Source organism: Sceloporus occidentalis, unplaced genomic scaffold (assembly GCF_023333645.1).
Source record: "Sceloporus occidentalis isolate IW3139 unplaced genomic scaffold, rSceOcc1.0.p SCAF_4, whole genome shotgun sequence".
Taxonomy (NCBI): Eukaryota; Metazoa; Chordata; class Lepidosauria; order Squamata; family Phrynosomatidae; genus Sceloporus; species Sceloporus occidentalis.
Genome location: NW_028316984.1, coordinates 111,864,924 through 111,891,238, shown reverse-complemented (window position 1 = coordinate 111,891,238; position 26,315 = coordinate 111,864,924). Strand labels below are relative to the sequence as shown.

At 41.6% G+C, this 26,315-nt stretch overlaps 1 protein-coding gene across 14 annotated transcripts in view; it reads right to left on the bottom strand.

Moving 5' to 3' along the window:
- Positions 1 to 6,503: 6,503 nt before the first annotated feature.
- The window catches only part of PAX6 (paired box 6), a 34,444-nt gene continuing 14,632 nt past the window's right edge, over positions 6,504 to 26,315 (bottom strand). For 5 of the 14 annotated variants that reach the window (XM_089521286.1, XM_089521292.1, XM_089521288.1 and 2 more), the window contains 6 exons: positions 16,913 to 17,071; positions 15,715 to 15,797; positions 14,577 to 14,727; positions 14,345 to 14,460; positions 9,638 to 9,788; positions 6,506 to 7,477 (listed from right to left, as the gene is read on the bottom strand). In XM_089521286.1, the coding sequence (XP_089377412.1) occupies positions 7,392 to 7,477; positions 9,638 to 9,788; positions 14,345 to 14,460; positions 14,577 to 14,727; positions 15,715 to 15,797; positions 16,913 to 17,071 (746 nt within the window). In that variant the 3' untranslated portion in view covers positions 6,506 to 7,391. Of the gene's footprint in view, positions 7,478 to 9,637; positions 9,789 to 14,344; positions 14,461 to 14,576; positions 14,728 to 15,714; positions 15,798 to 16,912; positions 17,072 to 26,315 lie in introns of all 14 variants that reach the window. The other 9 variants (XM_089521293.1, XM_089521289.1, XM_089521296.1 and 6 more) reach the window with 6 other exon arrangements.

The following is a 26,315-nucleotide window of genomic DNA, read 5'->3' as shown; positions in this document are numbered from 1 at the left end:
GTACAGCAGGCAGAGAATGTTGTACCGCTATAACAGTCTTTGGTATGGAATTGGGTCTGAGTCCACTCATAATTCAGACCTTGCTACATTGGAAGTCTTGTAGGATAACAGGCAAAGAGACAGCTTGTGGTATCATAGTCTAAAAACAGATCTCCAAAACATAATGGAATTTCTATTATATATGAAGGAATGGGTAGAGCTTGGAAATGTTGCTTTTGAGAACTGCAGCTCCCAGAAGCCCCTGGCCATCATGACTATATGATTCAACACATAGGTCTAGTTATGACTAACCAATAAGATTATATCCTCTCTGTGGAGATACACATAATGGGATACAGATATGGATGTGTGGGTGTGTGGAAAAGGGAAGCAAGGCAAGGAATAGCAGAAATGAGAGTCATAGTCATTCTATGAATGTTTCTAGATGAACATCTGAAATTGGCAGGCAGTGTGCAGCAAGTTCATCTTTGCCTCCTTAGCTGATTGTCCATGGTTTAAAAAACACTGGAGCATTACAAGGAGACAGGATGTAGCTACAGGAGGCAAAATCAAGTTCTGGTCTTGTCACCAAAAAAAAAAAAAAAAACATTCCAAATGAATTTTCCTTTTAGTCTCCAAATTTCTATCATTGCAGTAACTTAAAATTTCAGTGGAGCTTCTAGGAATACAGTATAGGCATCCCAGGAAAAAAAAAAGAGGTGGGCAAAGTGACTAGGGGAAGGCAAACAGAGCAAATATAAAGAGTTTTAATTGTGGATGATTTTCAGTGTCACTGCAGTGCTAGAAATTTGGGGACTGATGGGGCTGTTTGTTTGTTTATAGGCTGGATGCTGATGTTGTTCACAGACTCACAGAGGAAGCCATACTATTCAAAGCTCAGGTTAGTCAGTTCTTCCACTGCCACCATCTCCAACATCATCAGGTCCATGAAATCCTATAAAGATCCTGGGAATGAAAGTGTGAATCGGTGGAATTGTGAGGGAGAGACAGAATTCTCATTTGGAGGGGCAACGTCCTTATTTTGCCCCCCTCCCAGGGGAGGACTTTGCCATATGGCACCATTGTAAAACTGAATGAGGCAAGGCAATGGCATGCTAAAGGCCTTGTGAGAACCCATCCTTCCAGTTGCTGGGCAATAGGACAATAAAAACCTGAAGTGGAATTATCCCTGAGGTCCAAAGTCAGATAAAATAGTTGGATGATGTGAACTCCAGGTGCAAGCATTTCAACAAATGAATACTCTCCATTTTAATTTGTCATACTAACTATTGTTCCCCTCCCCTTTTTTCAAACTATAACCACATCCTCCTTCTTACAGTGCTATTTTTTCACATCCTTTCCGGTTCTACTTGGAAATTTCTTTTTCTCTTTGCATCTCCATGCTGGTAAAATGCAGAAAATCAAATATTTTACTTTTAGGAAAAGATGAGAAAGAAAACTTTCTGCTCTCAAACTGAAATAAGCACGTGGAGTTGACATGTATTCTTTCATGGAAGCTCCACCACTGTTTGAGCCCTATAAGGGTTCCACACAAAAGCCAAGAAGGAAAAAAAGGAAGATTGTGTTGAAAGTGTCTGTCATGGCATCAAACTGTAAAAAGAGCTGACCCCCAAATTAACACTAAGGCCTGCAGGTGTTGCTTGTAGAAAATTAAATTGCACCATGTGATTGGAAAAGGGCAAATCGATCAAAACAGAACAGGCACTAGGTCATGTAAGTAGGTGTCCATCATTGATACCCTGAGATGCCTGGCTGTTCTATTCTGATTGATCTGTCCACTTTCAATCATATTGTGTTATTGGTGAGCAATTAAACTTCATACAGGTTTGAAAAAACATTGGTGAAGGGTAGTCTGGAAATAGGTTGCTTTTCTGCACAAAAGTGAGTCCATACACTGTAAAAAATAATTGTTTTACATTTGGAACAACCGTTAGAAAACTATACTTGGACCCCATTTTATAATAAACCAATTAACAACATGCCAAGTAATTTTTAAGATATGATTTTAAACTTACAAGTTAGGACTGCTTTTGTTCATCTCAAGTCTACAAGTTAGTAAATTACAATTTAAAAGGTTAATGGCACTGAAATCACTTCTCCAGTATTTCCAGTCCTATTTGGGAAATAGTTCTTCAGTGCAGATAACCTTCTACACTACATGCAATGAGCTTTATTCCTGCTTATATTGTGCAAACTAATTCACACAAACCATCTGGAGAAAATCCCAAATTTCTGGATACCTGGAAGCTTGGATTTTTTTTTAAAAAAAATTCTTTGTATTAACTTTTTCAACTGACCTTTTCCATAAAGGAAAAAAAATTAATTCACTCATTAACATAAAAATGTTAAAATCTCCATTCTGAAATGTAAAGATTAACATCTCCTCTCAAACAAACAAACAAACAAACAAACCAAACACGCTCCACTGGAAACGTATCCTGTGCAAAAGTTATTTAAAGCATTGCCTATTGAATAATGCATCTTTGGGCATCCTTTCCTAATCTTCTTCCCCACCCCTGACAATATTCACCAAGCTGGGATTTGCTCAGAATATTCCCATTGGTGGAAAGGCAGCTGGAAATATTCCCCAATTCCCCTATCTCTGTTCTCCTGAGCCACCTCCTTCACCAGTCTAGAAGCTCTCCAACCATCCTGACCTGTAGCTTTCTGTTTTTTCAGAGGGATTCCCTTGCTAAGTCAGAAGCCTCTTGCAAACAGATAGCACCCTTCCCTCTGCAGCAGATTCTGAATCACACCCAATCCCTTTGCATAGTGTGATCACCTGCCTTAAATTTGCCTGAAATAACCCATGATTTGGAAAATTTCAGTTAAATTATCTTGACCAAGAATGTGCACAAATAGTACACAGCAACATCTGCGCTGAGCATTCATCCTCAGAGGACAGTTCCATTTACAATCCAGTTTAAACCCCTCATGTAAAAAAATAAAATCAATTAAAAATTCATAGATTAATTCCACCAATTAATTAATCAATTCATGCTTTCATTCCCAGGATCTTTATAGGATTGAATGGTCCTGGAAACTGGTTAACCTGAGGCATGAATAGTAGGATTTCCTCTGTAAGTCTGTGAACAACATCAGTACCCAGCTCATAAAAAAATAAATAAATAGCCCATTATTTTATTATCCCTCACAGAATAGTGCCTAGAACTGAACATTTGAAGGGAAAATTACAGTATGGAAGAAGACAAGCTTGCACATTGATTCATGCCTGTGTGCCTGCCTAGAATGTAATATGCCTTGAGGTTTTTTAGAGCAAGAGCACATCTCAAATGGAAAACACAATGAAGAGATGCACATTGTTGAATCTAGTATAAAAAAAATTAAAATTAAAAAATGACAAATTTCATGGAGTAGGGAATCAAAGGCAAAAAAACCCCACTCTCCTACCCAGAAATGGGCTCAGTGTCAAAAATAAATACAAAAATACAACCTCACTCACCCTCCTCAAAAACACCTTGATTATTTGCAAATGTTTATAGAAACGGTGTTCAGATTAACAGCTTTTGGAACGCAGACATTCCAGGTTTTTTCTGTTTGTTTTGTTTTACAAACCACAACATTTGGCTTCTAAGTACCAAGTCATAGGCATGCCTGCATTCTCTTTCTCTTGGCTGCCCCCCCCCCACCACCACCACCCACATTTTGAGAGGTCTTGCTCTCACTGCTTCCCTTCTCCTCCTCCTGGCAGTAGCCCTTGGCTGCATCTGTACTGCAGAAATAACGCAGTTTGACACCACTTTAACAGCCATGGCTCAATGCTGTGTAATTCTGGGAGTTGTAGTTTTACAAGCTGCTTAGCCTTCTCTGTTAGAGAGTTCTGGTGCCTCCATCAAACTACAAATCCCAGAAGCCAGTGGTGAAAGTGGTATCAAACTGCATTATTTCTGCAGTGCAGATGCAGCCCTTGGCAGAACTCTAGACAAGCCTCCTTCACGGCAGCCCATGAACTGGCCACTTTTCCAGGCTGGTTGGGCCCTCTCCCTCGCACTAGCCCCAAGCAACTCAGCTTCAGCCTAATGAATAGCGAGCCATGAAGGCTGCCAGTTGCCTCCTTGGATCACCAGCCAGCCAGTGAGCTATAAAAATGCTTCACTGGCCTTTAATAAACTCAGGGAATGTCCTGCCACTCTTGTGCATGATAGCTTTAGATCATTCTCCAAATGATGCCACTGGACAAAGAACAAAGTGTCAATAAACTATAAATTAAACCATGCAGATAAGCCTTTTTACTGTACAGGGCCCCCTGTGGTTGCCTTTCTAAAGAATGAAGCATTTGAATTACAGGGTGGTGATGGCGGTGGAGGGTTGCCCTTCTCTTTGGTTCTTTTTACCACCTTCTTTGGGTGAAAGGACTAGGAAGGGGTTTGTAACTTCAGGCAAACGGTATTGCCCCATTTGACCTGTCCGTAACCTGAGCCCCCATGTCTTTTCTACCAAAACAAAACAAAACAAGCCTCTGCTGGCAAATTCTTAAGATCACTTAGCACATTTTACCCCTCATCAGTTAAGATTTAACATATGGTTAAAAACATACAGTGTTCCTCCCCCCACCTTCACACTTTCATTGCCTGTCCAGATCCAGCAGGCTGATGATGATAACCTTTTTTTAGTAGTGCTGAGTACAAGTTGGGGGAGAAATAAACAGGTTCATGGTGTGTGTCCAGACTGAAAAAGGTATGGGCACTCCAGTTAGGATAAATATGATCAGGGATGCAATTCATGCCTAGCAGAAAATGAGATTTATCTTTGAATTTGAAAAATCTCATTCATATCCAAGAAATATCCTTAAAAAGAATTAGTCCTCAACGGAGATGAAATTATATTACATTAAGATATGAGAAATTAGCAGTGCAATCTTATACCTCTCTACTCAAAAGTAAGCCGTGCTACCTTCAGTGGCATTTATTCTCAAGTAAGTGGGTCTAGAATTACATCAGTAAACCATAATTCTCCCTTAACCTCTTGCAACTGAATGAACATTTAACATTTCCTTTTCTCTTTATAATGCTGCCTGTACACAGCTGAGGCTCCCATGTCACAGGGATGCAGTTTTATCTTATGCGTCACATATATCCTGCCTCTTAGAAAGAACAATAAAAAAGATTGGCAGAAATTAATAAATGCCAAAGCAATTTGTTTAAACATCCTTGTTGTTGCCATCGAGATCACTTCTTCCACATTATGGAAACATCTACACTTCACCAAATTCTCTAACCTTATTTCTGCTTGTATTGTTTCTGCATGTGTGTGTGTGTGTGTCTGTGTGTGCGTCTGCGTGCGAATTAAGCCATGTTACATCTTGCACATTATGCTGTGCTCTGTCATGGGATCAGTTTATATATCTGCATGCTTTCGTGGAGTTAGCAGAACAGTGTCTGTCTCAAAGCAACCAAACTGCTCCAAGGTAAGGAAAACGAGATGTTTGTTTATATAGCATAATAAGTGTTAGAAAAGAGCTCTCCTCTGTTTTCTCCAATGACAGCATACTATGCCTTCCCTTTGATTCCAAACTCCCTGTGTGTTGCCTTTTACACATTATCAAGCCTGTTCTTCCTTACAACATTACGAGTAACAGCTGGGCCACAACGATTCTCCTTCATAGAAGTGGGAATGTTTATATTTGCTGTCAGTGACTACAGTTCTTCAGCTCCAGCCAGTCACAATTTGCATTGTTGTTGCCTGTTTATTTTTCTTCTTTCATTATTTCTTGACACGCACCTCTCCACCCTTGCCCACGCTTGTGCAAAGTACATTCAAATATTCACCAGGTTATAAGTTCACTGGAAAACTTCACTAAGAATGTGCTTTGTGAAAGCACATAGGGAGGTCATATCCTTAGAGAGCTTTGTTCTTGTTGTGAACCTACCGGTTTAACAATTAGCAAAGAAAAAAGTCTGGGACTGCAGTCTTGCAACCAAATATTCTAGCTTAATCCCATTTGAATTTAAACTGGATTTATTTTAAGATAACTGATTTCAGGATTGCAGCCTCAGTGAAGTAAGTAGAAAGTGCGAATCATGTCTATAAATCCACATTTATCCAGCAAAATGCAAAACTTGGGCTTGCCTTAAACGTGATTTTCTCTGTTAAATTATTCTTTCTTTATATATGCTTCTGTGCAACAGGAAAATGCTCCCTTTTTACACAGATGTTCATACATAGCTCTGATGACCTAGCAGGCTATTAACATTCCAGATAAGGTTCTAAACCAAACAATATCATAAGTATAACCATCTACATGAAGTATTTCTTGCAGCCTTCCAACACTTTAAAACCAAAAATAATGCCAACATAAGATTTGTCTGTATATTTAAATAATGTTAAAACCTAACAAGGAACAAAATTTTCCACACCACACTATAAGGTTAAAAAGAAAATAGTATAATAAAGGAAATACAAAGGCTTTGGCATGTTTTGATTTTTTTTTACAATCAACAATGGTTAATTTCGATATGTCGTTGTGAACAACTTCAAAACACTTAAGTTTAAAACTCTTGCAAGCACTTTTAATTGATTAGGAATGAATTCTAGATGCACAAAAATGATTGGACTGTGAACAGTAATACAACTATAGCTAAGAACAATTAACTTTTGCCGACCAAAAAAGAAACGTTTGATGCATGAAAATGTGTATAAAACATCTATAGAGTATTCTTGTCAAATATAAATGAAATTAACTTTATTATAGAAATCATTCTGGGAGATTTCTAGGGAAGACAAATACTTACATTTTGACATAAAACAAATTGGATTATATCGAAGACACAATCTACCCTTTCCCTATCAAACTTTTCTTCTTTGAAGTTCTCTCTTAACCCTTGTTTGCACGTAAGTGTCATCTGTTAATAACCTTTGGAAATCCCAACAGATATTTTTCTTACAGAAATCTAGTGCGTATTGTTCCAGGTTGAATTATATGCAATGGAATGATACAAACTTGGAGCATCAGTCTGAAATCTATGAACAGATTGGTAGAAGTATTCGATATAGCTTGATAAAACTCTTAAATCGTGGCAAAGCTTGTTGATCATGGCTTCCTTTTTTTAAAAAAACAACTTCATGACCAACACAAAAGCAAACATCCATTCAGTCTACATTGTTCTTTTTTTTTCTCATTATAACATACAAATGCCCATTTACAAATAATACACCAAAATGAATAAAAGTTTGGGTACCAAAATGAAGATTTGTTCCAACTGATATAATGCCTTCAGTATGCAAAGGTCCATGTTAAAGTCTTTCTCCATGTGTTACGTCTAGGGCACAGTCACAGGGCTGAAGTACTTTGAAAGCCATTCTTCTTTTAGAAAAGACTGCTGAACCTCCAACTGTTGTCCATATAGCAATTTACAAAATCAACACATGGTTTACTGTAATCTTGGCCAATACTGAGACATATCAGGTTCACTGCCGGGAACTTGAACAGGAACTGACACTCCAGGAGAAATTAGACCTGGGTTGTGGGGAAGAGAAAAAGAAAATGATTACATATCTTTACACAGACACATGTACTTTTTAATAGGCATTTCCTGAAATGGCCTTTGGTGGAATACTTTCAAAGGTTACTGCACCTAATTTCATTTCTAAGCTTTTCTGACCTTCTTTTGTCTATCTCTAATGACAAATATAGCATAGATTCATTTATCCCAAGGATGGCAATTGACTGGTTCTCTAGACACTGTTGGATTGCAGCTCCCAGCATTCTTCACTATAGGCAATGCTGGCTAGACTGCTGGGAGTTCCAGAGCAACATCACTGCAATTTCCTTCCCTTGTTTATCCGCAGGAATGCACAATGTTCACAGAATTCTAGAAACATAAGTGACCATGACCTCAGATATAATTTCATGAGGAAAACAAGAGAGTGACTTGAGATAAGAAGTAAAAGGATGACCAAAGCTCACAATTTGGGGGGCACACCATCCCAAAGGAGGGCGCACTTGTAGGCTCAAGTGGTCTGAAAAGGAAAGCATTAAGCACACAGGTCTTCCATTAAAATTGATGGAATTGACCTTAAAGTGCTAAATCATGGCTGGATTACCTCCTTGGATTCCTGTCCTGCCCCCTCTGAAAGACTAATAGTGCAGGCCTATGGCTCTGGGATGGCCATAGAATAGATTAGATCTCCCCCTGTGAGAATGGAGGCACAGTCTTACATCCAGTTGCTGGTCCCAACTAAAACAGACCCTCTGGATCAGTAGAATCTACATCAATTAGCACTTGATTCATTGGTCTACTCTAGTTAGGACTAGCAATGGGATGTAAGCCAGAGGGACCCCAGCATCAAAGGAGGATATCTCGTCTTGGATGCTTCTGTACTTGTAGGAGAGGAAAGGTCTACACCTCTTATCTCACCAAGCACATAATTCTAATGCTGGGAAAGGTAAAGGTGAGTAAATTAGGAGTGTGAAATGGGTGGATCAGGCTGGTGGAAGTGGTGGCAGTTCTGCATCTACAGTATCTAAAACCCTTCCACCACACTGAGGTACATGTAACTCTGAATGTTTTCTTTGTATAGAATGGGAAGGAAATGGTACAGAGGCAGACAGACAGAGATGGATAGAGAGAGCAGGAAAAGAACAGCAAAGAAGTCCTCCCTTTCTCCTTTTGCTGGCAAAAGCCTAGCAGGGCACTGGAAAGATCAGAGCACTTTGCCTTAGTAATATAATTGTTCTGGAAGGTAAGTTAAAACTTACCATAAAATACATACATACACAGTAACACAACAAGGAACCATACTTTTTGGTTTCTTTGTTTTCTTGCTTGCTTGCTTGTAGTAACAAGTCCCAGAACCAAAAAATATTAGTTGAAGGAATCTGGGAGCTATAACTCAAAAAGGCTGAGTATGTTACATTATACTTTCTGTAGTTCATTCACACAGCCCTACCTACTCTGCATCCCACCTACTACCCACTCTATTCAAAGTTCCTTCAAGAGCATTGAGCTATAATCCTGCCATTGAAATGAGGGAGTGGGGGATACACAGATGAGTATTTTTATTGTGCACATCAGAATTCCTACGTGGACAAGGAATCACTGGATCACAGATAAATAAATGTATAACAGTGTGCATCATTTTTAGGATCTCAGACAAAATATGGGTTTCTTTCAAAAATAAACCTTATAGTGTTTATATAAGACACAAATTATATAAACACTATAAAGATTATCTTTCAAACCTTTAGATGTGCTCCCTTTAAACTGTGTTTTTTAAGGTTCTCTTGAATGTGTCAGGGACATTGTTTGAGCATTTCCTAATATTAGGAAATTATTCTACTTTAACCAGATGTAAGCATATGGAAGGTAGATGTAAGATGGAGCAAACAAGTGAATGCATTAATTATATTGCTGCACTATCTGTTTGTATCTGTCTATCTATTTTATACCCCAACTTTCTCCTGAGAGAAAAGTACAGCCCCTCCAAAAAGTAATGAAAACTTAGACCATTTTTTATTTGAAAATCTAAACCTCTCCATTTAAGAAAGGTATCATCGGTATCTATCACCTTTTGACAGAAAAAATGGTAATCCCTCTCTGAATAAAGGAATCAGACCATTTAAACTAGGAAAGGAATTGATGAATTATCCTTAGAGAAGAAACAGAGGATTGCTTACCTGTTGAAGTGGTGCCAGAAGTGCCCATCGGCTGGCTGTTCATATGTGTCTGCATGTGAGGAGGGGTGTATGTATCATAGCTCCTCCCATTTACTGACGGACTTGTGGGCAGCATGCAAGAGTAGGAGGAAGTCTGGCTGGGTACTGGGGGCTGTGGGAGGAAAGCAGGAAAAAAATATTCAGCCATGTCTCATATCTGTTACACACCTTTGCACAAGCAGCACAAGTGCCCTACTCACAAAGCCACTTGACATTCATAAGCCGTGCTTTGGCCGATGGGGCTCTCATGCCCACCCCTCATCCCAAAGAGGCAACAGAGGTCTATCTAGATTACATGGCAGGCAAAGAGCAGGTACTTTCACCTAACTGATTACTTCCTCAGAACTTGCTTGCCTTGAGCACTGATAACTCTTCACTCCCTTAGCTTCAACAATGTGACAGCACTGGATGCTTTCAGAGTATTCCCAAGGGTGAAGAACTAACAGTGGAGTATCCATGATCACAGGCATTCACTAATTTGGAATGCACTTCATTTTACATGTAAATGTGTATTTCAGACATCCAACTAACAGGCACTGGTTACAGATGCTGATCTCAATGGCAGTTGAACTCTTTCATCCTATGGTTGTAGCAGGCAGAAAGCATTCCATCATAGAATCATAGAATTATAGACTTGGAAGAGACCACAAGGGCCATCCAGTCCAACCCCCTGCCATGCAGGAAATCTCAATCAAAGCATCCCAGACAGATGGCCATCCATCAATTTAATTTTCTTGTTGACAAGCCTTACATCCCAGTGAAAGAAGGAGAGGCATGATTCATCTCCCTCCCCAGCCCCCTCCCCACCATCAAATTCAGGTTGTGGGGCCCTCCAGAGCACATTCAGGAGGATACAGACAGAGGAGAAATGGAAAATCTAATTTACATTGCATGAATCTATTTCCTCTTACAGTTTATTCTACGTATGTCCCACAGTTCACCAAATCTTTGGGAATCAGTGATGGAGAGTATGAATAATTCAAATGGGGGTGACAGTCATATCACTGAAGAGGACTACTATTCATAAGACCAGCATTCATTCTTAATGTTTGATAGTAGGTCTCTTCTGTCTTTATATCTCAGTGTAATATTTGGATCAGGTAAATGCAAGTATGTAAAATGGTTCTATGGGGGAAAGAAGCAGCTTGAATCCCAGTATCTCATCTTGCAGGGCACATTTATTCAGGTGTAAGTCCAGTGGAGTTTGGTACATTTTATTCCTAGATAGGCGTTTAATTTATCTTTAAATTATAAAAAGAAAAAAAATGCTAACTGATTAGTATTTGGTCCTAAAATTGCCAAACAATTTAAGGGGATTTCATTTCTAATTTTTTGTAATAGTTACTAAGGCTTGTACATTATAGTTTCTAACGTCTCTGGAGTTCTTTGGAAAATACTGTTTTGTTTTTCCATTTTTACAATTAATTGAAGTTTTCTGCTAAAAAATTCTTTAAGCAAAGCCATAAGTTCATTATCTTCCTACCACCTCCATTGTAAGAGCACAATAATTGTGAAGGCCTTGTAGTTGCGTTGCTTTCTTTTTTTCTGAGCAGGTGGGTTGGCAGCTCTATCCATTTTAACACAGCTATTAGAACTGCAGGTGCTGTTCACATACTCCTCTCCCCCTTGGGCTTTCCTAGGGTGCCAATAGCCACATTTTCTTACCAACTAAGGTGTAATTCTGCTAGCATTTTAATAAGCTCGTTCTCCTCATCAGTGCTACACTAATGAGTTTCTCCGGTTATATATAGTTTTCTTAGATATTTTCCTTTTAACCGACCAAGTAAACTTTTTACTTTTGAATTTATATTTCTGAACCCCAATTAACCTTCTCCACATATAAGTTTGCTGACCTCAGTGGCAGCTGATAAGTTTATCACATACTTTAGTTCTCATTTTCACACCATTTAGTGCAAATTAGAAAATCTCTCCTTAATTCTTTCCTGTTTTCTGCAGCCATATTCCATAGATTTCCATTGCAATTGGCCCTTCGTTTTGGCTCCTTCTGCCATTTTGAAATCAATAATGCTTGGATTTTTAAAGAAGCATGGTGTGTGTGTATGTGCGTTTATGTGTGCATGTGTATCTCTCTCTCTCTCTCTCTCTCTCTCTCTCTCTCTGTGTGTGTGTGTGTGTGTGTGTGTGTGTGTGTATGTCAGTCCCAAAACACTTGTAATTCTTGGGGTGGGGGATGGAATCAGGCCTATCTCTTGAGACTAAATAAATTGTTTTCACTTTAAAAAAAATGGTTGCCAATCGTTGTATAACATGAAACTTTCTTTTAGTATTTCATGTAGTCCCAAAGAGAGCCCAAATTTCTATATATTGCATTGGCATCATGTAAAACACAACCATATCTATTGAAATCAAGAGGACTAAACAATTACAACTGACATGAATTCAGTAGGATTTAAGCCTGGATAACGTTTTCTGGGCAGAACCAATGGCCTCAGTTCAATATAAAATAAAGCATATTTATAGATGTCCAGGATAAAAATGCACAGAATCAGGATTCCAGTTATGTACTCCCATAGATTCCCTGCTTATTGACAAAATGCATCCTTAGCCTCTAGTTTTCCAGTTTTTCAAATATGTTTGCCTCTTTCAGATCACATGCAACTGCTCATTCAGCAACTATGAAGCACCCAAGGATAGTGACAAATTTGTTTTTCAAATGCCTGATATTCTGTGAAATTGAGCTCTTAAGAACTCTTTTAATTAAATTTCAAACTTAATGTATGTTGGATCAAAAGGATCCAGATTTATTAGAGACACATTTTTCTCTACTAAACATTATAGATATCTTTTAGAATCATGCTGCTGCCCAAAATGAGCACGGAGGCATTCTAACTGTAAATTTTAAAAGATGCTTAAACTGCAGCCAAAGGTGAAGAATCTGTCCTTAAACCCTTCTGCTAGGAATTGGAAGCAATGCCTGTCCCTACTTATCAGAAAAGCTAACCATGAGCAGAACTAATACTGTAACTATCATAGCAGACTGGACCAGACTGGTAATTTGGTGGTGATGAGATGAGGGGGAGGAGGATATCATCTTCATATTATTTCCTGTCTTTTACCCAAAGCCAAGACTCAAGGTGACTTAAAGTAAAATATTTTTGTTCTAACACCACAACCAAGTTCTCTGGATTTTCTTCATTCTGGCTGCCTAAGTTCAGAGGTCAGTGTGAGAGCCATCATGATGTAGTGGATTGAGCATTGGACTATGACTCAGTAGTCCAGGGTTCAAATCCCCACTCAGCCATGGAAACCCACTACGCAACTTTGGGTAATTCACATTAGCCTTGAAAGAAGGCAAATTCTACCAAGAAACTCCATGATGGGTTCATCCTCGAGTGCCCATAATTTGGAAATGACTTGAAGGCACACAGCAACAACAAGGTTCAGAGGATGGAAGTAATCCTGTTACCATTGTTAGCAGTTCGAAGTCAGAAATCTAGCCTTACTGATGGTAGAATTTGAAGACATAGCCGTGCTAGTCTGGAAAATCAGTAGGCAAAGGGCTCTTTTAGTACCTTTGAGACAAACTGAAAGAAAGAAGCTGGGAGCAGGAGCTTTCATAGACTTAAGCCTACTGCCACCCTATGAATCTGGGAAAGCAGGCTCATGTCTATGAAAGCTCATGCTACCAGCTTCTTTTTCCCCCCAGTTAATCTCAAACGTGCTATAAAATCCCTTTGCTTTGCCTTACTGATTTACTGGAAATTGCCCAGAGATCCCCCAGTAGAAACCTCCTCCCGCCCTGATAAAGATTGCACAACACAGATCAAATATTGTTAACTCCAATACCCTCTAGCCATCTGCCATGTACAAGATGGTTAAACAAAAATGGTAAAAAGCTGTTTCAACAGATGTTTTCAGATAGTGGTGACCAGCACTGTGGTCTATAAACTGGCCCATAATGACAGAAAGTGGGAGTTATTCTTGATTAATGAGCACAAAGTAAAATCTTCATGAAGGGCTCAGGTGTCCCATTTGTAAAAATGGTCTGATAATAATGCATGAGATCCCATCCAGATTAGAAAATGTGATAATTGTGTGATATAGAAATCCTCTAGACTACTTCTGTGTCACTTAGATGTTATTGGAGTCAAATTCCCAGCATCCCCAGTCAGCATAGTTAATGTTGAGGGATGGTGCCAGTAGTCATTCATCAGCATTGGAAGAGCTGAAGATCTCCCACCTTTACCCTGGATTAGGGGTAGGCAGCTTCAGATCCTGGGGCCAAATCTGTCGCTTTGGAATCCCAATCTGGCCCTCTCAGCTCCCCACAATGGCTGCACTTCTTCTACCAGGACTTCCCCATTGGGTGGCTTCCCAGCTTTTGTACGAGTTTCTTCCCATTACTGAATGTCTCTCCTAAGACTTAGTGACTGGTAGTAAGAGCTTTAAGTAAAAAAATTGATGATATTTTTATTCCAGCCTTTTGCCTTTTATTCCACACCCTCCACTAGAATGTGGTCCTGGGAACTCTCTAAAATTGAATTTAGGCCTTGGACCAAAATATGTTCCTCACCCTTGTCATAAACATTTGAGAACTTCCCCCTTGGGCCTAGAATTGGTATTTGCCCCATACATTCAAAGCACAAATTTCCTCCCCGTAATCACTGTCCTCAAGAGTGAGAGAGCATATTAGTGGATTATACTTACTTGCATAGGCAGGTTGTTAGCCATTGTGAAGCTAGGCATGGGTGGCAAAGCACTGTATGTGTTTGTTAGCGCGGTGTCTGTTCTGCCCAGCATTGAACCTGATGTGAAAGAGGAAACTATAATAGAATAGGAAGATAGACAGGATGGACGTATTAGTTTATGCTTCAAACAGATGACTGTATGACTGTACAGGATGTTTTGTCATATTGACCTGGAAGGGTGAGCGTATTACCAGGTGTCGTCGGTTGTGGAATTGGTTGGTAGACACTTGTGCTGAAACTACTGCTGATGGGAATATGACTGGGGGTGTTACTGGCTTGTCTTCTCTGGTTCCTTAGCTTCTCTTCCCGTCTCCACTTGGCCCTTCGGTTGGAAAACCATACCTGCAAAAACAAGACCTTTCCCATTAGGTGGATGAAAAGCAACTGGTGTCCTATCATGCATTCATGCAGACAGGGTAACCTGGTGCTTTTCTAAATCTTGCTCTGTACTTGTAGTTTGCAGTGCTAATGAGAAGCCTTCACAAAAACCAAGACAGGATCTTCCTTTGGGACAGCTCTACCAGAGCACTTCACATGGAAGGTGCTGTGAGCTGCAAAGGTGCTGGAGGAGAGTGCTGTGTATGCCATCCAGTTTGTCCTCTGCCACATCAGCAAGCTTACTATTCTCAGGGGGCAAAGCTTGCTGTCACTGGTGCTGAGGTCAGATGCAGTGATAATTTCAGTTAGTTTCCATAAGCAGAGCTGGGGTTAGCAGAAGGAACCTTATCGTTTGCCTCAGGCAACAAAATCTCTCCCCCCAGCCTTGATTTTCCTGAAAAATCTCTGTCTACTTCTTCATTTGTTACCAAATGACTGAGGATTTAACAAGAGACTGCCATTAACCTATGTTGAGAGCCAGCATGGCATAGTGGTTTGAGCATTGGAGTGTGACTCTGGAGATCAGGATTTGCATCCCAGTTCAAGCATGAAAACCCACTGGGTGAACATGGGCAAGTCACATGTTCTCAGCCTCAGAAGATGGCAACTCTTCTGAAGAAACGTGCCCAGCAACCCTTGTGATATGTTCACCTTAGGGCTGCCATAAGTAAAAAATGACTTGAAGACACACAACAGCAATAATCCATTTGCATATATAGTGGGGGCAAATTAGATGCACGTTTGTTGCATATCCTCATTGGAATATCTCTAGGTGAGATCTTGATGAAATGCCACCAAGGACATTGTTCACTGAATACATGGTAAAGCAGCACCCTGAGGTTTTCAGGGGTTAGTTGGACTCTGTATATTTTCCCCAGAAGGCATCAATGTACCCTTTTATAAAGAGGGAGGGAAGGAGGGAGCGAAATGCTACATAGTCACTTTGAGTACCTGTATTCTTGCTTCAGGCAAGTCTATTTTGGCAGCTAGTCTCTCTCTGGCAAAGACATCAGGATAATGAGTTCTCTCAAATTCTGGTCAAAAGGAAACATTAGAGAATTAATGTTAAAAATAGTTTTCAGGGAGAAAAATCACATCTTCCTTTCAGCTTTCTGTATATGACTGAGTGCACTTTAAGTTTTAAATCTTTGATGAGAAATAGTCTTGCAGAAGTGCTTTGGAACAGGAAGATACGAAAAGTGTTTTTCAAAAGGCAGGTGTTATTGTTCTGTATTCCCATGCACAGCAGTACTCTCACTCTGCCGGATCAGGTGCTTAGTACCAAACCATCTGATTTTAGATGAGCCTCAGCTATTGGTTGTGGAGGAAAATTCAAGAAGTCTTACTCATGTTTCTGATGTATTTTGGGAGATGCAGCATAGGAAAACTAGGGCAGCCTTTTCCCTTCTCAAACTGATGCCTGGGTTAGCCAGTATATGGCAAACAGTGTCTCTGCACAGCACAGTTATAGCAGCTTGATATTACTTTAATTGTTATATCAAGCTTATGAAATCCTGGGGTTTGTAGTATGGTGAGGTACTTAGAATCATGTTCTTGAAAGCTCTAGTGCTGTAGTGCACTACAGCTTTGCAATAAGAGAATTATAAGTACCTCACAAAATTACAAATCCTAGTGTTCTGTTGAACTGAGCCATGATATCTGAAGTAGCATCCAACTCCTATATTCAAAACCTATTTTAAGGAAGATGCTTGAAATCCAGGCCAATAAGGAGGAAAGATTCATAAAAGCAGCAGGAAGGCAACTACATTTGGGGGGCAACTGAACTGAATAATGTTGAATCAGTGCTGTAAAACACACTGCACAAGCATATCATGTAGCTTAAGAGAAAGAAGTACTGTATAAGACTGCAGTTGGGAGCTCTGTAAAAATGACTCAGGCCACACATGTGTGCTGAAGTTTTTTTGTAGCATTTGGACTGCCAGTTTCAATTGCTGTCACTCTCGCATCCCTTGTCACCTCATCTCCCAGCATTTGAGAGATGCTGCAGGAAGGTATGTGCTTGAGAATCACTGAACATCAGCAGCTGAATGCAGAGCTTGTCAGAATGTTCCAGAAGAGTCAGGAAAATGTCATGCAATTCCCTTGTTCTGACTCTTGCAGGAGGTTGCAAGAGCGTCCGTTGGCTCACCTTTCTCAAGCGCTTCGATTTGTTCTTGGGTAAAGGAAGTCCGATTTCTTTGCAGCTTCCTTTTCAGCTGGAGTCTCATTTGAGCCTCATCTGAATCTTCACCGTTTGAACTGATGGAGTTGGTGTTTTCACCCGCTCCTTCCTGTTGTGGGCAGCCATCTGCAACATAAAGAGAAGGCGACTCTAAGGAAAACTGGGTTGAGTTGGTATGTGATCACAAACACAGTAGGCCATGTTTAAGGTGAAGTGACATTCATCCAATGGCTCAGTCTCAAGTTCACTGCAAACAGTATGCTAAGCCTCTTAGAGCTCCAACCCAACATCAGCTAAAACCAAATATTTGGATGTAAATCCATTTACATTCTGGTCCAAAACACATTTGCAGGGTCTGTAGGGCTCATTAAAATGGCATGTGGCTAACTTGCCCATTGCCATTTTTTAAAATCCCATTTCTATTACTAGATATGGAATGGTTTTCCCCAAAGGATGTGCACAAAGTGGGATAAAGTAGGGTAAAATACAGGAGGGATCTGCAAATATGGGAACACTTTGTATGCATAGCAATCGTATGTGCAGCTCAAGCTGAAAGAAATGTATTAGGATTGGGAGCACTATTCTCATGTCCTGGTACTCTAGTTTAAGTCATTTCTGCTCCGCTCCATGGACTGGTGCTGGTCCATGAGCCATCATCTGCCCATCTGCAGTAAGAAATAAGGAAACAATTGTAGTTGGTAGGCCCTGGAGGGTTAAGAGGGGCAAACAAATGCAACGATAAAAACATTATCAATTAGGAATTAGTGCGTCGGATAGTGATGAAAGAAATTGGGAAGTGATCTCCCTGACATACAGAGGAAGCCAGGACAGAGGGGCCAAGACAAAAGAAAAACTGATATATAAAGATCTGAACAGAAATCATGTTCAGATAAAGAAAATTCCCATTTAGAAATGTCTAAATAACAGTATTTTACAATATGAATTAAGGATGAATAAAAGTGTATTTATTCTAATAACACACCCCTTTTCACTCTCTGCTCAATATAACAAACCAAAAATATGTTTCAAGTGCATATGGTTGTATCTTTTCCACAAAAAAATTACCCTGTAAAACTCCTCCTTTCGTGAAATTTGTGTAGCCATTGCTTCATTTAAAAAGAGTGATGTTCCATATTTCAGATTATCTATAATCAGTAACTCCTATCTAATCAATTAGATGTTGATAGGTTTGCAGAAAGGGCTATTAGGAAACCAAACCAAGCTTGTAATCTTTTTTAAAAAATATTTATCTAGTTTTGATTTGAATTCTGCACAGTCAATTTCATTTTAAAGGTTGTGAATTTAGAAGTGCCTGCATTGTTCTGCAGTTTTATTCAACTATTGTATGAGTGTGCATTGCCTTGACACCTATTACAGAGCACAGCTGTAATTATATCATCACCAAGAACAGGCTATAATTGCTGAAAATGGAATTTTATATTTAGATAAAAGGACTGTCCATCCTTTGTAATGTGTTGCACCAGAGAAAAGTAAGATTTCTTTTAAAAATTTTAACATGTAATTTTAAAAAGAAATAGTAGCGAGTTTGCTAAGTAGCTAAATATGCTCTTCCACAGCTGAGCGCTTGGCATATCATTTAAGCGGCACATTTTTAATTAGGGCATTTCCACCACTTTTTAATGTAATTTCTATCATTAAACAAGAGAAAGTTTTATTATTTTCACATTGCTGCTGGGGGTAAAGATGTGCTCATGGTCTAGCTGTCTTTCAAAGTGTCTGCAGACACTGAAGGGAAAGGGGGGAGGTGGTGTGTGTGTGCGTGGTGTGTGTGTGTGCGAGTGTGTGTTTTACAAAAGGAATGGACATTTCTGTAGAGGCAGAGGAGAGGTTGTCAGTAAATTAACTCTCTCTTTTCTTTCAGAGCCTAATTCAGAGTGTTTTCTGTGGGGTTAAATGAAAACTAGAAGAAGGGATTTCTTTTGACTCTTAAATGCACCAGAAGAAGAAGAAGAAGAAGAGGAGGAGGAGATAAAGTTAGGTGGAAAAATAAAACCAAGAGCGTAGCTTTTATCTCTCCTTTTTTTCCAGCCTATTCTGGAACACACACACACATATATATATCACAGTATTTGTGGGAAACATACTTTAAAGTAATATTGCTGATAATCAATTGACAATAGGGTCCAGCCTTCAAAGCCAAGAGAGAATTGTGTCAGGATCTGGTCGGGGGATCTTTTCAAACACTTTTGAAATGTTTTTAAAAACCCCAACTTTCTCCCCCATTTAAACAGTTGGATTCATCTCCAGTGGTCACCATATGGGCGTTTGGAGATCTATTGAGATGACCACCAACACTTGAATAGCGAGGGGGACGCTTTTCACCGGGGACACAATGCCAGCCGAGTGAGGGAAACTATTAAACTCTTGGGGCAAAGAGGAGGGTTGGCAAACTTTCGTGGGCAGAATTTTGAGGACACAATCGGCCCGGACCGACAAAAGGATTCTCTTGAGGCGCGCAGTGGCCCACATTGTATCACAAGGATCTCAGTCAACAGACTTTTCAGTGAAGTATGTTAACCTTAGGCACTACTATCATTAATCACTGTCCCCTGGGCTGGGCTGGGCTACTCAATGCTATTTAGGACTTCTTCTCTCTTTTTTTCCAAAAAAGAAAAAAAAAGTCTTTTCTATAGGAGCAGGGGAAGAAAGAAAGAACACCCCTAAACTGGTGAATAGGCCAGCTCCATACACTGAGCCTGTTTACTCAACACCAGGAACAAAAAATAAAAAGCAGGGAAGAGGAGGGAGGTAAAGGAGGAGAGAAAACTATTTAGCCAAGATTAGATAAGCTTCAACTAGCAGAGAAGAGTCCTAGACAACTAGGGCCCTGTTTTTATTTACTAACCAAGGCCGGACACTGACTTTTTAAGTGTTTTCGGAGTATGGCCATTCCAGGGTTCCTGTATTGAAGGGGGTTGCTTTTGAGAAAGGCAGGCAAACTGGGCCCAGTCTTTCCTTACCTCTCTTGGCTTCTACGCTTTCTAAGCAAGGTGACAGTAGGGGAAATCTTTGGAATGATCTTTGCAACACACTTGGTACTCTGGTTTAGAGGACTGGATTATACATACATGGAATTGACCTATACCTTGAGCTTGGAAAGGATGTGGGTTTGGACCCCAGAACAAGCTCCAACTCCCAGAATTCCATAGCCTTGAGCAAGGGCAGTTAAAGCGGTGCCAGACCTGGTTATCTCTCCAGTGTGGGTGCAGCCTGCATATGGTGACCCAAAACAAAGTGCCTCATAACAGGCTGCCTCCACACTGCAGAAACTGCCCTGGCTTTAACTGCCCTGGCTCTATGCTATAAAATTCTGGGAACTGTAGTTTTGGGAGACATTGAGCCTTTTCTGACAGAGAGTTCTGGCGCCACAACAAACCGCAATGTCCAAGATTCCATAGCATGGAGCCATGGCAATCAAAGCAGTCTCAAACTGGGTTATTACTGCAGTGTGGAGACAGCTGAGTTTCAACAGAAAGAAGCCCAGATTCAGCTTAACTGGTTTGTGGATCAGGCCCTGACTGTGCAAATGTCTTCTATACACAAGCCAGGTTTCTGACCCAGAAGGGAAAGTCTGCCAAACTTTGGCTTGAACTATTGTCATATGTGTGTGCATGATGGGCCTTCCAGTCGCCTGTGGAAGAGATCTGGGGGTAAGGGGTGAGGGATAATGGGAAATGCTCTCCCTTCCCGCTCCTGTTAGCGACGTCTGTGTCTCTGTGCTTTCAAGTCTCCTGTCGATCTATGGCCGGATTTTCTGTGGCAAGGAGTCTACAGAGGTGGTTTTTGCCAGCCCCTTCCTCTGAAACATATCCTACTGCACCTTCTAAAAGGAGCTAAAGGCACCCGATGGCATCTGATCATGGAAGCTAAGCATGGCCAGCCCTGGTTAGTACTGGGATGAGAGGCCGCCAAGATAAAACCAAGCTATATTTCAGAGGATGTGAACCAAAGCCATTTCTGAGGATCCCATGCCTAATAGGAAAACCCTTGGCAAGGCATTTGCTAATTTGATTTATGTATGGATGTCTATCCAGCTGGGATTCAAGGCGGATGGGGTCTCCAGAGGTGGACAGGGGGCTTGAAGGCCCCTACACACCCTGCCTCTAATAAAAAGAGAGAGTCGTGTTGGTTTGTAGAATCAGTACCTAGAGGGATCTTGTAGCACCTTTGAGACAAATGAAAGGAAGACCTTGGCAGCAGTCTACTTCCTCGGATGCCGGATGCCGTTTAGTTACAAGGAATTTAGTTACAAAAAATGCATCTGAGGAAGCAAACTGAAGCCTAGGAAAGCTCATGCTGCCCATTTCTTTCTTTGAATTAGTCTCAAAGGTGCTCCAAGATCTCTCTTATCTAATAAAGGGCCTCAGGCAGGGACTCAAAGCACCCCATCGGGGTTTTTGGAGGGTGCAACTGTCTCCTTTCTTCTTTTCCCCTTTCTTTCTTCTCCCTTCCCAGCCACCCCCAGAAGGAGATTTTCTCCAATGGTGGGTGCCTGGGGCCGCCCTCCCTTCCCACCTCGTGGCCAAGGGGTCTCTGAGTCACATCCCACGCATGAAGGTGTCCTCTGCCGACTCCTCTTTCACCCACAGAGAAGACAGCCTTAAGGGACTGGGAGGGTGGGGATGATGGGATGTGCACTTTGTAAGTGATCAGCGAATAAAGCTTCTTCGAAGAAGTAGAGAGACTTTCATTCAAGATGCCAGCCACAGATCCTCAGGAATAAACTCTTCTAGAACATGGCCACATAGCCCGAAATCCCCACAAAAAGCTATAGAGAGACTTTCTGTCTGTCTGTCTACCTACCTGTCTCTGTCTTTAGGAAGGGAATTCCTCCTGCAGTGAGGAGGAAAGGGGCAAAAGGCAGGACTTTTCTCTTTCTTTTCCATCTTAACAGGGTATTGGGAAATGTAAAATCGAAGAAAAGAAACCCAAACACTTCCAAGCCTCGGTCACGCCGCACTTTTTAAGAGCTCTCCAAAAAGGGCTCCTTTTCAGATCAATGGGGAAATTCTCCATTGACTTCAACCGGCTGCAGATTGCGGCCCTAAATCAAGAGAAGGGCTCTTCATTTTCTTGAAGGGGCATTTATGGCCACCTTTTCTCTGGTCCTCATTCATTCTCCTGTAAGTCCCTCTTCAGCCTCTCTCTCACACAGCCACCCCATCCCCCCAAATGCTGCTTAAAGGCAGATATGTATGTTTAAATAAAATAAAAATAAAGAAATGTCCGACAATTAAGATAGCTTTCTTTCTTTTCAAAAAAAGAGACTCCCCTCTTCTTTTTTTAAAGCCATAATAAAGGAATGAATTCAATAGCCCCGTTCCACCTTCTCTAGACCTAATCCGTAAGAAAGCCAGTGAATATGCTGCCCCTATTATCCTATAGCTAGACCATCTGACGCTGGGTATAGGATTTGTTTCCAGGAAAGAAAAAAGGGAAAGAAGAAGAAGAAGGGAGGCTGGGAAATAAAATCATTCCTTAGTTTCTTAGTGTCTTAACCAGTGAGGCGGAAAACTAGCAGAGGAGGGGGGCAGAGAAAGGAAAGAAAGAAAGAAAGAAAGAAAGAAAGAAAGAAAGAAAGAAAGAAAGATAGCAAACCGATTGCGGCACCTTTCAGCTGCGGAGCTGGGATCAAAACAGTGCAGCATCTGTTGAAAGAGAAAGTGTCTAAATCCTATAGAAGGGCTTTAGTCTTATAAGGAGGGGAGAGAGGAGGCTTTTCGGGCCGGAGTCGGGGGGGGGGGGGGGCAAGAGAAGATAAGAAACAGTGTCTCAGTGATCCCTAAAACCACTAAATCACTGGAGAATTTTCTCCCGGATAGAGATGTCTCTTTTTGTTCTGTCAGCCCTCATGTATCCATTATTTTATTCACTGCTGCATGGCGTTTATCAGATTGAGACCATATTTGTCCCCCTCTGAGACCTAACCTTGCCTTATGCTTTTGGCGTAATGGACTCTTAAAATCTAGCAACACAGAGGCAGCCTTGCAAGGAGCGCAGGGAAAGGGGGAGGGAGGGAGGAAGGAAGGAAGGAAGGAAGGGAGGAAGGGAGGGAGGAGGGGAACATTAGAGCTGCCCATCAATAGTCCAGGGCACAGTCCCTTTTTATTAATTTTAATTTAGAGACGCAAAAGAAGGGGGGAAGAAGTTTTCAGGATGTATCTCTACCTCTATTATCGCCTCCCGCCCCCCCGCCGCAATCCTGTTCTTTTCACATATTTTGTGTGTCTGTGAAAGAGAGTCAGGAACCAAGGATCTGGTAGGATTCCTCACAATTTTAGGTAAACAAATTCGTTGTAACTAAATGGAAAGTGGTGTTAAAGGAGGGAGGGGGTGACTTTGAAAGTCTGAGGCACACACACACACACACACACACACACACGATCATTTTGCATTTGTTGGCCCTCAAAAGACTGCGATTTGGTCTTGTGTTGTTGCTGCTGCTACTGCAGCGACCAAAGCGAAGAAGGACTTTTCTGGGCCCCAAGAAATGGCTCTGGAGGCACAAAACGGGGGTGGGGGTGATTTACTCCAGAGTAAACACACTGAACGGTTGCAGCGAGGGTTTTAGTGGGATCGCCTCCTATAGAAAAAGCCATGGGGCTTCTTCCCAGCCCTTCTCCCCCTGGATGGATCGTGGCCTTTCCTCGCAAGGCACCGGCACCGAATCCAAAGCCTCTAGAAAGAGAAGGCTCTCAGGCAATAAACCGGGAAACCTTGGCCAGAACACAGGTCTGGCTGCAATCCTGCCTCGCAACGACCTGCTAGGCGACCCCCAGGGCTCACCCCACAAGGATCCCAGGGTTTTCCGTTGCACTTCAAAGGGGGAGATGTGAGCCCCAAGATCTCTACAAAGTTGTTTTTTTAAAAAACGAAATAATTGGTGATGATGGAGTTGCAAATGGCCTTTCCAGGAGGAATCCGACGCTGTGTGTGTGGATTTCCCTCCCAAAATGGGTGTCACGCCGGCTTCTCCTTCATTGTCAAGAACAGTTCCCATTTTCTAAAAATTAGATGCAACATGCTTCAGGGGTTGAGGGTTCAAAGCCCCCGCATCTGAAGGAAACGATCCTACATTTAGATGGGAGATGCAGGGCGGGGAAAACTTCAAATCCCAAGAGGTGACCATAAATCCCAGGCACACAAGGGGGGGGGGAGTGGGGCGGAAGGAAGGAAGGGGGAATATTGACCCTAATGTCTTTCTACCCCGAAAGAGATGCTTCCTTCCCTGCTCAGCCATTTCTCCGATGTCCCACACTTTCCCCAACTCTTTCCCCTAATATTCGCCACAGTCAGAAACCTCCCAGTCTCTGTCTCTCTCCCTCTCACACACACATTCCTCCTCTGGTCTTCCACAGCTTCCCTTTGCCTGAGGCTGCGACCCATGGCTGCCCCATCTGTGCCTTCGTGTAGGTAGGAAGAAGGGACCCAACATGAGGACACTGCCGCCCAAAGAAGAAACCACTTCCATTACATTCTTTTTCTGTCTCCCGACTTTTAGTGTTGTAGAGAGAAAGAGAGAGAGATTTAGTTCATCTCTTGTGGCATTCATGTGGCTCCAAGTCAACTCCGACCTAGGGCTGCCCACCTTTGGGCTTTCTTGGCAGGCTTTACTCAGAAGGGGTTTGTTTGGCCTTGTCTTCTCCTGAGGCTGAGAGAGTGTGACTTGCCCAAGGGCACCCAGTGGGTTTCCATGGCTGAGCAAGGATTCAAACCTTGGTCTCCCAGGGCCCTTGCTTAACACTGCACCAAGCTGACTGTTCACACCTAGACCGCTTCGGTTGTCTGTCTTCGCATTCCCTTGGTTACTTTCCCCTTTCCTCCGATGCCGAAAATCTGTCTCTAAAAATGTCGGGTAAAGATTTCAGTTTGACAGAAATCGGACAGAAATTCGAGGACTGAAAGAAATTTCAGTTGGAAAGAAAAAGGAAGGAAGGAAGGAATGAAAGAAGAGAAAGGAAAAAAAAGAAAGAAATATTTCTAAATGAATTTCCTTTCAGTCCCCATACATATGTGTGTGTGTACGTGTATGCACACACACACACACATATATATATAGGTACTGAAAGAAAATTCATTTGGAAAAATAGATGGATAGATAGATAGATAGATAGATAGATAGATAGATAGATAGATAGATAGATAGATAGATCTGTATTAGCTCCACCATCCTATGTGACCCTCCCTGATGGAAAGGGCTGCCGAGTGAGTCCCATGGAGTTCAGGAGGCCTTATTTCAATGCCGGGTTGCCTTCTCGACCTGCTTTCTTGGCAAGTTGGATTGCAGTCCTTCCTAGGGACTTCTGGACCAGTCGATTCCATGGGGTTTATTCAATGGGGCAAGCTGCAGATCCTAAGGAAGCCAGGCTTAAGGTGGCAGCATTAATACTGAAGACCGCACTTGGGTCCTAAAAGAAGGGGCTCCCCTTAAATCACTATCTATGGAAGATTCAAGCAAAAGAGTCCCCTAAATCAGGAGGCTTTCGGGGCAATTTGAAGCAGGGCGACCGAAAAGTAGGTCCTTGGCAGCATTCACCTTGCTGAAAGAATAGAGGTCGACGCCGCTTTAAGTGCCACGGCTCAATGCTATGGAATTCTGGGAATTGTAGCTTGTTGTGGGTGAGCCACAGCACGCTAAAATTCCCAGAATTCCATAGCATTGAGCCGTGGCACTTAAAGCGGCGTGGACCTCTATTCTTTCAGCAAGATGAATACAGCCTGACTGGGTCGATCTGAATGGGCAAACCCTTCCAAAGGCTCTCCTGGATTGTGCAACACTCCACTTGGGAGTACCTGATCTTAACTAGATGTGCTCTTGCAGTACTTTTTGAGGCTAACGGAGAGAAAGAAGCAGGCAGCAGGAGCTTTCCTAGGTTCTAGCCTAGGAAGGAGACTCAAGTTTAGGAAAGTTCCTGCTCCCAGCTTCTTTCGTTCAGTTAGTCTCAAAGGTGCAACAAGATCCCTTTATAATCTGATTTTCCAGGCTAATATATCTAAATCTTTGGATTCTGCCGCCTTGTTTAGATATAGCACTGTATCCGTCGATCTGCATACCAGCATATAAAACATCTCTCTCTCTCTCTCTCTCTCTCTCTCTGTCTCTTCCTCAGGCCATCAGCCTATGACTCCTATAGATGGCAATGGAGGGGCATTCAGACTCAGTCTCTCTCTCTCTCTCTCTCTCTGCCACACATAGCCACACACACATCTTTCAGGACGGAAAGCCTTGCTTGAAAGAAACCACCAGCCTGAGGTTCCGCAACACTGCAGCTCCTCTCACATATCCAGTTTCAAGCCAAAAATATGTTTCCAAAAACAAAAACAAATGGTGGCTTCTCTCGGAATGAAT